Here is an 11,876-nt window from a genome sequence, read left to right on the forward strand (position 1 = left end):
ATACAAGTAACAATAATAGGCTAACTTTGTATTACGCGTTTCTTCCTTCGCCACGCCTCTGATTGGTCGGCGCGTTGCTCGGAAAAGAATGCGCGCGCACGAGAATGAAGCCGCGTGTAGAAAACAGTCGGTAAGACGATGCCAACAATACAAGACGTAGTAGAAATTGCTATCCTGTTTCCCGAGCTAATCGTCAGTTTAGAAAAAGAAATTTAATTGTCTAATCGATTATAAATTAACTTTATCTTATTATTATAAACCCACTTCATACATATTTACTTATATACATATACACAAGTCGAACCGGGTATATACTACATTTTGGCGGTTCACTAGTTGCACGCGGTATACGAAAGGGTGGCAGAAAGAAAGAGAGAGAAAGAGAGTAGGTGGTTGTACTAACACGAACTTTTTAAGGTGGCGGGCGAGAGTGAGGTGAAAAACGTGAAATGGAATTGCACACGCCGAAGCGTGAGACGCGTCTATTGACAGAAGCGTTGCCGTGCAGTCCGCCAATGTGCGATAGCATGCTTTATCCGTGGAACTGGGGCGACGAGGCGAGAAACGTGAATCTTAGTCCGGGTAGCTCGTGCTCGTCGCCGGAATACAGGGAGCATAGTGTGGTGGCCACGCGAAACGGGCCTCGGTCACGTTCAGGAGGCTCGGAAAGTCATCGTCGTGGTCGACCAAGAGCCGATGCTCTTTCCAATCTTATGATGCAAGGAAGCACCTCACCGAGCAGTATAAAATGTAGTTATTGTAACCGTGTATTCCCTAGAGAAAAAAGCCTCCAAGCACATTTGCGTACTCACACAGGTATCCATTATTTATTATTTTTAGCGTTAATCTGATCGTTTTTCCATGTTTTATAGAGAATAGAAGCGATTTCGATGGAAGTTTCTGTGAAAAAAAGTTATCACACGGCCCGTTAATAGATTGTACAGCCATATGATTTTAACGGTTTGGCCAACTCGGTGCGGTCACGCGTCCCGCCAATCGCCATCATACGTACTTTAAATAATTAAATGACTTATTTGTAGAAACAGCCTGGCGTGAATGAACCGATTTCGTTGAATATGAAATTTTTGTAGTATTTCTTGCATCGAACAATAAAAAATTATTTATAATAGAGGGGAAAAAAATATCTTTTTATAAATTTCGAAATATTCTTTGTTTAAAGGAAAGAAAAATGATTTGTGGCTTTCCTACCTAAATTGCTTTACTGCATGGAAAGTTATTTAAATTCTTTCTTTATTTATTTATTTAATTTATTTATTTTATAAAAATAGTTCGTTAGAGAGCATATGTATTTCTTTTAGGAACTTTAATTTTCACTTTTTTAATCAATCTTTTTATTAATCATTATTTATAAATTGTCATTAAAAAAAGACGTTAATATTTTATATATTAAAAATTTAATTTAGTGATTTTTTTTATGTACCAACACATTTGTAGATATTCTTTTATTTTCGAGGATGAATTTTTGTTACAAATGAATAATTATTATTTTAGGGGAACGTCCATATCCATGTGATTATCCTGGATGTACAAAAGCCTTTACGCAATCAGGGCAATTAAAGACCCACCAACGACTACATACAGGAGAGAAACCTTTTTTATGTACAGAACCTGGCTGTGAAATGAGATTTACGCATGCCAATAGGCATTGTCCAGATCATCCATATGCTACTCTCACACGATCTGATGATTTTGTATTAAAACCAGTATCAGAGAATACTGAATTACCTCATGATGTTACTAGATGGCTAGAACGTTACAAAATGTCCAGGGAAAGGGAGGATAGAACACCTACAGGAAAGAATGAACGTAAGAAAAAGACATGGAAGAGTAGTTCAGAAAATCACAAAAGGGTTAAGTCTAGAAAAGGTCTGATGATGGATGCAACAGGAGAGCAAGAAAATCTAGATTGCAAGCAATCTAATCAAAGATTGTATTGTGGAGAGAGTCAAGACAGTCAAGAAGAAAGTCAAGATGAAGATCCAGCAGTATTACAAACATCTGAAGATGAAGAAATATCAACAAAGTTAGCAATTACTCCCTTAAGAAGACCATTAGATAGACTGCAGCCAAAGAAAAGATGGTTACGTGAAGCTTGTTTGGAACAGCAACTAGCAAAACCTTTAAATTGGGACACTAAACCTATCAATGTACCTATAACTACTTCATTTAAAATTAATGGTAACCAAATGCAGTGGAGCTCACCTGTTGATAATTCATCTGCCTTGTTAGATAATTCATGTTTAAATGCATGTAAGGAAATTGAACTTGCAAAGTCAGAAGTAGATTCTCCTTATACATCTACACAAATATCTTGGGATAGAGCTACTGAAAATGAATCTCTAGAACCATCCGTAAAAGAAGAACCAAAATATGTATTTGAAACATCAAATACATTATCTCAAAACATTTGGAATTCTTCACAGCATCATATGAACAATTTTTCGAATAACACGAACCAAATGAAAACCAATATTAACCACTCTATTTCTAAGTTTGAACCTCCCAAAAGTCCGAATCATACGTATTGGGACAGTAATTTAAGAAACGAAACGACTGAATCTCCAATAAATCAGTCTAACGTGAAAATTCGGGATTTTGCTCAAAAAGATATTTCCAGACAAAATACGTTTATGAACTCTCATATTAGCGAAAATGTGACGAGACCAACTGTGTTAATGTTGGCTGGAAGTTTCAATAATAATAACAACAATAATAACAATAACAATAATAAAGATGCAATTTCAAAAGTACCACCAATTGAATCTGAAACAGGATTAAAAGTAGTTGTTCTTAAACAGGAGGATAATATTATCAAGTTACCAATTCCAGAAGATAGCCAGAAATGGCTAGGAGCTTTAGCTTTGATGGAATTAGCTAAAAATCAAGAAGAGATAGGGAGAGGTGTGAGTTTTAAACAGAACAGAAATGAATTCTCTGAGTTGAATTATACCCATTTATAGACTGTGATTATTGGCTATTGTAGTTTCATATTATTTTTGTATGGCAGAAAAAATAAAAATGCATTTATTGCCATAATGTTGCATTTTTGAACGTGTTAATAAGAAATTCTAATCTGTCTTTCTTGTTACACAATCAAGTAGCATCTTTTACAATTTTCTTTTGATATTTTTCTAATTATGTTATAATGTTACAGTTTATGTTGGCCATTTATTTGCATTTTACTTTAAAACTATATGTTATGACTTTGCCATTATTAATATTCCAAATAGTTAAAATATTTGAGGTTTTTCTCTTTCTGTTTTTCCCGTTTTCTTGAAAAAAATAAATTAATGTGTACAAAAAATATATTATGTTTGTAACTTTGTTAAGATTTAAATGTGTATTCACATGAAATTTAAAAATTTGCAACATATCTTTATTTTGAGGAAATAAAGCCATAACAGTTTTCTTTTATAAAGGTACTCATTATCAGTTTCATGTATCTGTATACACTGTTATAAAAGTAAACACTTTTTGCAAACGATTTTCTCACAACATATGCAAGCAATGAGAGTATATTACTGTAACATTAAATTATATAAAAGTATTCTTTCTTTTAAAACTTTTGTTGCTCCAGTGAAAGAAACAAAATTGTTATATTTTGCGAAAAGTTAAACATACTGTGCATATGCAATGTAACTTATAAATTTTATCTGTGCTTTGTGATTATATAGTGATATGAATATATTCTTATATACTTTTGATTTTGAACGTATATGAAACAGAACATAAAAAGATTTGTAAATGAAAAAATTCATTAACTTAATTATTCACTCGATTTGACAAAAATTTTAAGTGTTATTTTCTTTTCATTGATTATACTTGCATATTCATTCCAAAAAATGTATGTAATAACTGTTAACTTTGCCGCTGTTTGATCGTTTTTATTCATACTTTATATCACTTAAAACAGTAATTCATGTGAATAGTTTTCAATGTTTGACTTATTATTTTATAAAATTATAAAATGTTACGTTTTCCTTTTAGGTAATAATGCAACAATTTATTTATTATTATCGGCCATACCATATAACGATACAAAAATTTGTGTGATACTTAGAATATTAAAAAAATTTGCAGAGGAAAATTTTTTGTCGAAAATATTGGATGAAGTTTGTAAAGTATTTAATTGGAATAAATATAATTATTATTTATAAGATGTTATAAAGGAAAAGTAATGGGTAGTGATAAGGTAAACAAATCTTTCATTTGTAATATCATTAAGTAATTTTAACTCCTACTATTTTTTACTAGATGTGTACATATGTGAAATATTTTAATAAATATTTTTAAAAATTTTACGAAATATATTTAATTACTTCATAACACCAGTACATAAAATACATATAATGTGATTAAGAAAAACTTTTTAATTATATCTGGTATTTTTTTCATTATAAATTAACTTTAATACTTAATAAAAAATACATACATAATACCAGTCTCTTAATGATTCAACTTTTTAATATTTAATATGCAATATTGGTAGTGTTGTATCAGATTATTATAATATCATCATTTTTCTTTTGATTTTTTAGTTCTTACATTATGTGATTCTTTATTCAGAACATTGTGTTCCATACATCTTCTTGTAATTTTTAATCTAGTATTTTCACTTCCACGTGTGGGTGTTTTTTTCAAATTATCTAAATTATTTTGGTCCAAGTTTTCTGTATTTTCTTCGTTACTTCTATTCTGTTTTTGATACAATAAAGTATCTCTTTTCATAAAAGATATAGATCCTTCATGAAATTCAGACGTTGCACTCTCTTTGTTCATTGGATTCAAATTATCTTCTGTTTTGTTGATAGAAAAATCCTTAAATAGTGCGATCACTTCATTAATCTTACTACAGTCATTCGAAGTTGCTTTCTTTGAATTTCGTGTTTTCCTAGAATTTTTTTGCAAAATTGTATTCGCTTTAAAGTTTTCAACTGTTTTAATTAATTTCTGAACATTTTCGCTTGTTGCAAGCTCGTCTACATTATCTATTGTTTCATTCAAATGTTCTGATATTTCTGGTGCTAATAGCTCGATCTTTTTAATTACATCTTTTATTGAAACGTTCGAATTGTGTTGCTTTGTGTCAATCAATTTCTGCAACGACAAACTCCTTTTGAATTGATTTGTTTCCTGTTCGGATTGATTAACAGTTTCAGAGTATTCTTCATCGAAAATTTTTCGTCTCGTTAATCTACTATGCGATCTTGTCTTTTTGTATCTGGATGGTGGTGAAGAAGTATCTTCATCGTCACTGAAGTTCATACTAACTTTGGTTAACTTTAAAAGAGGAGGAGTTCGATTACGCCGAAGAGTAATAGGTTTCTTCACTCGAGTATTATTAATAATTGGTGTTATACAAATACTTCCTTCAATGCTCGACTTTTGCACGTATTTACTTATGTCGATATCAGAAGCATCTGGAACTGTGAATTCTGTAAAAAATTAAATATAGTTTTATGTTTCAACTTACATTGTATTTATACATACATAAATACTTACTAGAGTAATCAGAAGGATTAAATATATTTTGAAAACGATAATCAAGCATCAGTTCTTCAACAATCATGTATATTGGATGTCCTTTCAATTTGCACACATTGCATATTCGAATCAGTAAAGAGATGATATTCATTATTTTCTCTTGTTTTGTATTCGAAAAATTTCTCAGGAAATAAGAGAAGTTTATTAATAATAATACATAATCTATACTGTAAAAACGTTCTTGCCAAGGAAGACATTCATTACTACATGATAATATGTATCTTTTTGTTTTTATCAAGTTTTCCTTTATTTTAAATGCACCATGGAAATGTTGTAACGAAGCTGTGGTATTTTTCTGTAATGCATATAATTGTGCTCTAATATGAGTACTTGTAAATACCAAATAATGATATGATGTATTTTGGCAAACATAACAATTACAATCTTTATGACACATAAATTCAGGTAAATCAAACACTTTATTTCGGAGAACTGGTGAGGTACTATTCTCAGGAAGATCTCTAATAGGATCTATAGTTCGAGTTGGCGTTATTAAAACATTTCCTCTATTCATTTTCGCAAGATTACTGTTCATGGATAATTTAAATGTTTCAATATCTAGAATATGTTCCAATCCTTGAAGTTTTACTTCACAATCGTTTAATTGTGTACGTGATAAGTCGATGTAACAGAGGGATTTTAAAATTTCCGCAACTCTTATGGTTGCCCCCAATATTTGTGCTGTTTTTAATCGCCTTACTAAATGAGCGCTAATTTCTTGGAAAGATAATAAACAGTTCATTCGTAAGGACAAATTAACAGTGGCAGAGAATAGTATGTCGAATCCAAACAGATACTTATGTTGAGGTTTCCCTAAAAAAAGTATTGGAATATAATATTACAAGTTACGAAGATAGAAAGTGCGTTTATACACAAAAATTTTACATTTTCTTTCAGAAAGTTCCTCATTTAAGTTAACCAGAGAATACAAAGTTTCAACAATATATCGAGTGTACTCTTCGTGTTTGATATTTTCTTTGTATAAATAGCAATTGTATAAAATTCTATCGAGGCTGTATAAGTATACAGCTATATTTTTGAAGAAAGAAATCCCTGGTAGTTTTCTGGACTCATCAAGTAATTTTCTAGCTTCATCATGCTAAGAATAAAATATATGAAATAGTTATAATGTTTTTAATAATTCATAGATAATAAACTTACCATGTTACATTCAAAGTAAAAATCTGATAAGCTTATCCAAAAAATAGCGATCGCGTAAATTATATCTTCATCATTATTATCTTTCAATTTGATGACAAGCTCTTTAGCAGTATTAATCCATTCATAATTAATATACCTCAAAGATATGCAACGTCCAATAACTAAGAAGTTAATAATATTCTAATTAATATTATAATTTCCATATGTTTTAAAAAAAGAAAGTTTAATATTTATGTACCATAAATAATTGTAGAATTATCTTGTAATTCAAATGCTAATGCATATGCAAGTTTCCATATATTAATTTCACATTCTTCGTACCTGTATAAATGAGCATATTCACCTGCTATGACTAATGTACGTAAAGTTATCAATGGTTCGTATCCCTTTGCAACTTCCTTCTGTTAATATAAATATACATAAATATTTAAGAATTAATTTTAAGTAAAAATATAATGGAAGATGCAACGATAATCAAACTTACGAGATTTTGTTTTAAACATCTCTCCCACTTTTTTATTGGTACCTGTAAGTATGTCATAAGTCTAGAGTCTTCCTTGATATTTATCAAGCTATAAGCTGGTATTACATTACGAGATTCATTTTCTCCAATTTCGTTTATTTTTGGAGCATACAATGTGAATTTCGTATTTTCGATTTCGATCTGAGTCCTTTTGCTCACAGCACGCAATTGTGTTACAAAGATGTAAAATTCTAAATTGGCTTGTAAACACAAAACAGAGTAATCCACCTGAATTTCTTTCAAGTTTGAGATAGCTTGCTTAATACATTCTAACATATCTTCATTGTCATCGAAATTTAATGAATGACATACTAACATTTGGACCATGTAAGCGTATTGTATTGGGTTTACTTTTAAAGTTTCCACTTCGCTAAGAACTTTCTGAATTGCAACAGATAAATTAACTTTTGCTTCTTGTAAACCTTTCACCTCCTTTAAACATAATTCTACAAGATCGTATTTTGATAATTCGACAGTTAATCCTAATTCTTCTATCTTTGATTTATCCTTCTTCAAGCAAGCTAGCATGGTCATTTCCATAATTTTCTTGGAAGTTACAGACTTAAGTTTTATATTTGCCCACATGCGAAATGCTTTTGAATCTGGATCATTGTAGTTCAATAGCGCATTTAATGCAGTTGCAGTCATTGCTTCTCTGTACATGCCATGATTGTAATGAAGACTACTTATTTTATGTAATATGAAAGCAATGGGCTTCTGAAGATTGATATGCCGCGATTTCGATTCAATTCCATCAAACCGTATAATAGAAGTAAATAACAAAGAAAATAAAAATATGCTTTCTTCATAAAAGCAACCAGATATTATGCCTAAGTTATAAATCAAGGCGCTAGAGATGGACCATAAATGTGTCCACAATTTGCATTTACATTCTTTCATTTCATAGATAAATGCTATATTTTGCTCCAAAAACCTTCTAGCTATTACACAAATATCTTTTGATAAATCGTTTGTAGAAAATTTGCTAATTAAATTGATACATCTGGTCTTTATAGCTACTGCATTATATATATCTTTTCTGACCATACAATTTTCACTTTGGCAAGATTTACATTTGTCTGATGTCTGTTTGATAAAACATATACTCATAGATCCAACTAGATTCATTATCTCCAATAATAAGTCATTTTTTATATACACTTTCTTCTCACTTTTTATACATGTTTCCCAATATATAAACAATGGTTCTAAAATATGGACAATATTGAATGTAGCCCATTTAATAGATCCTGTATATCCATAGCTTTTTGTAAGTCTTTCATAACTATTGCCCAACTTTTGAATCGTTTTAACATCATTTTCTATTAAATATTCAACTGGCTTTAAAAGTATAAGGCATATAGACTCAAACAATAGGAAACATTGGTAACATTCTTCATCCTCAACTAAAATTTTCTTAAAATAATTGCTCATAGTATTTAAAGTTTTGGTTGGTGACTTAAGGCACTTTTCATTAATATTTTCACATATAATTCTACTTGTTATATGAAGCATATGACGACATATGACATGCTTTTCTTCAATGTTAAATAGTAATTTCGTCTGAATTAAGTAATCAGTGGTAAATGTAGAGAAATCAGATAAACATTTATTTGTTTCTGAATTCATGACTATAATTTTATCCAAATATGAACTAATCTTTGAAAGTAATTGCTTTGTGGAATTTTGATATGCAATTTGTATCATTTCTAATTCATATTTTATAATATCTTTTAATTGTAGATTATCTTTGGAACCTGATGGATCTTTTTGTAGAATAAGAAATTTATTATTAACTGCATTATGCCACAAATAAGCTATTTTTACTAACATATCACTCACATTGTCGTTAGAACAATTAGAACATAACTTCTCTGCTTTTAAATAAACACATACATTGTATGCTTCATCAAACATGTACATTGCTAACAAGCAACGAATGATATGAAATAAACTACAAACAAATTTATTATTATTTAATACATTGGTTAAAACTGAACACAGAGCACAAGTTAATTTATAGATCTCTTTTCCCATGGCATAATTTTCTCTATTGCATTTATCTGCAGTGTGCGAAAGATACAATAACAGTTTAAAAATATACCTGTTAATGTCTTCATTTTGTTTGGGTATGATTGTCTAAAAATATAAATATTAAATTTAATACGAAAATAGACGCAAAAAGGTACAATTATTATTTTATTTTATTATTATTTATTATTATTGTATATACTATATATAATTTATTATCATTACAAAAATTACAAACCTGAATATCTTCTATTATACCGTTTAATTCTCCTGTTTGAATTAACTCAATCCATCTTTTCATTTTTCCATCCATGTTATTTATTTTTGTAATAAATATCTGATATTTCAACGAATTGTATACTCTATATTTATAAACCGGTCATGAATTCACAAAGGTTGCAGATCATTTCACATTTACGCGGTGCAAATGTGACATGAAATAAATATGTATCAGTACATATAATCTACATTCAAATAGTGTATCAAGATTTCTAATGCATATTATGATCATGATTGCTATTTGATTTGTTTAGCTTTACATTTTCCCTCTGTCTCTACTAACTCGACTTGTTAGAGGACCATGATACATAGAATAAGTATAGTTCCGTATCTATGTTATGTTTGTTCTCTTATACTCTGCTTCTTCAAGCATAAGAGATACACTTTAACCTAACCTTAATTGATAGAAAAGTGTCTGAAAGCATATTGTTTAAAAGATTACGTTAGTATTAATTTTCAATTAAAAATGAATTCAAGAACTCAAACTAGAAGAATTCCCGAGGTAGAGCCTCGAATAGATTATGTGCAATGCGACGGGTTAGTAGTCATGAAAATGGTAAAGCATTGTCACGAAGAATCGATGAGTAACATGGATGTAGCTCAAGGTGCTCTGCTTGGTTTAGTTGTTCAAAATCGTCTCGAGATTACCAATTGTTTCCCTTTTCCCAAAAACGATGAGATTATGGACGAAGAAGAATATCAACTTGCTATGATGCGTCGTCTTCGATGGTAAATAATATTTATTACTAACGAGTTTATTAGTGTATAACAGTATAAATAAGTAAAAATCTCCTTTTTTTCAGGGTAAATGTTGATCATTTCCATGTTGGATGGTATCAGAGCGCAGACGTTGGCAATTTCTTAAACGTATCTCTATTAGAATCACAATATCATTATCAAACATCCATCGAAGAATCGGTGGTGCTTATATATGATACAGCCAAGTCAGCCAGAGGTTTTTTAACTTTAAAAGCATACAGGCTTACTCCCCAAGCTATACAAATGTATAAGGAAGGTGAATTTACACCAGAAGCATTACGTACTTTGAAGATTGGTTACGAAAATTTATTCATTGAGATCCCAGTTGTGATAAAGAACAGTAATTTGACTAATATAATGATGTCTGAACTAGAGGAAATGATTCCTGAGGAAGAAGGTACTAAGTATTTAGATCTCGGAACAGCCACAGTCTTGGAAAATCAGTTACGTTGTTTGATGGATCGTGTGGATGAATTAAATCAAGAAGCTATGAAGTTCAATAGATATCAGCAGCTAGTTGTTCGTCAACAGCAAGAGAAGAACAGACTTTTGGCTAAGAGAGCTCAAGAGAATGCTGCTAGAGCTGCTAAAGATGAGCCTCCATTACCAGATGATGATATCAACAAATTAATGAGACCTTTACCTGTTCCTCCTAGACTGAATCCAATGATCGTTGCTGGACAGATTAATACATATAGTGAACACATTTCTCAGTTCTGTGCTCAAAGTTTAGCAAAATTATACATTACTCAAAGTCTACAGAATGCCAAGGAATCGAAATCCTCCCATTAAGATAATATTAAATGTAACTACAAAATTTCGAACATTAAACATAAAGAAATAATATTCAAAATAATAAAATTTTCTAAGAAAGTGTATGCATTTATATTTTATTTTTGTTGTTCTATCTTTTTATTAATCATATGTATTTGAAAACTTATTTCAAAGTTCAAGGAAAGCAAAGGAGGAAAAAATTGGAAGAATTCATATTTTTATTCATATAATGATCATTTTAAACATTATTTTCATTGGCCATTTATTAGATATTTAATATATAAAAAACTCATATAAGAAATTGATAATTAAAATTTACGTTGATGTAAAAGAATTTTATTTTCTTTGTGCGTTACATAAGATGCGTAATTTCTCTTTTTAATTCTTCATTCGCTACTGTATAAATGGTTCGTTCAAGTGTACACACCCAGACAAAAGTTCAATAAGCGACATAAGAGTTACTTGTTACTTCATAGAGGCGGATCCGAAATCAGTAGCGGCTCGTAATTTTATACGCCCCGTGTTTCACGGTTTCTAACCTCTAATCACAAAATACTTTCTTCCGTTTTTTTTTCTATTCATCAAATTACATTTCATCGGCCTGTCTATTCCTATCATCTAGAATTTCCTTCCGATTTTCGATATGGATGTGATTTACATATAAGAAATACACCATTCTCCGAAGTCATGAAAGCGTATTATGTTTCGCGGACAGTAGTGGTGTACAGTCGTTTAAATTTTCCATTTATGTGGCACAGAATCGCACACACATTAAAGCACAAAT

The 11,876-nt window shown here is 30.3% G+C and overlaps 3 protein-coding genes across 8 annotated transcripts; 2 read left to right on the forward strand and 1 right to left on the reverse strand.

The window, feature by feature from the left end:
• LOC126873777 (RE1-silencing transcription factor-like) lies at positions 1-4,327 on the forward strand. 4 transcript variants are annotated; one of them, XM_050634995.1, is made up of 4 exons: positions 1-345; positions 418-816; positions 1,513-2,922; positions 4,009-4,327. In XM_050634995.1, the coding sequence occupies exons 2-4, from the start codon at positions 450-452 to the stop codon at positions 4,176-4,178; spliced, it is 1,947 nt and encodes a 648-aa protein (XP_050490952.1). In that variant the 5' UTR covers positions 1-345; positions 418-449; the 3' UTR covers positions 4,179-4,327. The 4 variants fall into 4 exon arrangements, with proteins under 4 accessions (XP_050490952.1, XP_050490953.1, XP_050490955.1 ...); XM_050634996.1 differs by having other exon boundaries at positions 1-307; XM_050634997.1 differs by having other exon boundaries at positions 110-130.
• On the reverse strand, positions 4,306-9,685 carry LOC126873773 (uncharacterized). Of its 3 annotated transcripts, XM_050634977.1 has the most exons (8): positions 9,519-9,685; positions 9,354-9,388; positions 7,211-9,203; positions 6,965-7,127; positions 6,727-6,887; positions 6,451-6,664; positions 5,524-6,378; positions 4,306-5,456 (listed from the first exon to the last, which is right to left on the reverse strand). In XM_050634977.1, the coding sequence occupies exons 1-8, from the start codon at positions 9,591-9,593 to the stop codon at positions 4,537-4,539; spliced, it is 4,416 nt and encodes a 1,471-aa protein (XP_050490934.1). In that variant the 5' UTR covers positions 9,594-9,685; the 3' UTR covers positions 4,306-4,536. The 3 variants fall into 3 exon arrangements, with proteins under 3 accessions (XP_050490934.1, XP_050490933.1, XP_050490935.1); XM_050634976.1 differs by having other exon boundaries at positions 7,211-9,388; XM_050634978.1 differs by lacking the exons at positions 9,354-9,388; positions 9,519-9,685 and having other exon boundaries at positions 7,211-9,015; positions 9,092-9,239.
• A 193-nt stretch (positions 9,686-9,878) lies between these two features.
• LOC126873786 (eukaryotic translation initiation factor 3 subunit H) lies at positions 9,879-11,868 on the forward strand. Its single transcript, XM_050635014.1, has 2 exons — positions 9,879-10,288; positions 10,363-11,868. The coding sequence occupies exons 1-2, from the start codon at positions 10,026-10,028 to the stop codon at positions 11,108-11,110; spliced, it is 1,011 nt and encodes a 336-aa protein (XP_050490971.1). The 5' UTR covers positions 9,879-10,025; the 3' UTR covers positions 11,111-11,868.
• Positions 11,869-11,876: the final 8 nt, after the last annotated feature.

Source organism: Bombus huntii, chromosome 15 (assembly GCF_024542735.1).
Source record: "Bombus huntii isolate Logan2020A chromosome 15, iyBomHunt1.1, whole genome shotgun sequence".
Taxonomy (NCBI): domain Eukaryota; kingdom Metazoa; phylum Arthropoda; class Insecta; order Hymenoptera; family Apidae; genus Bombus; species Bombus huntii.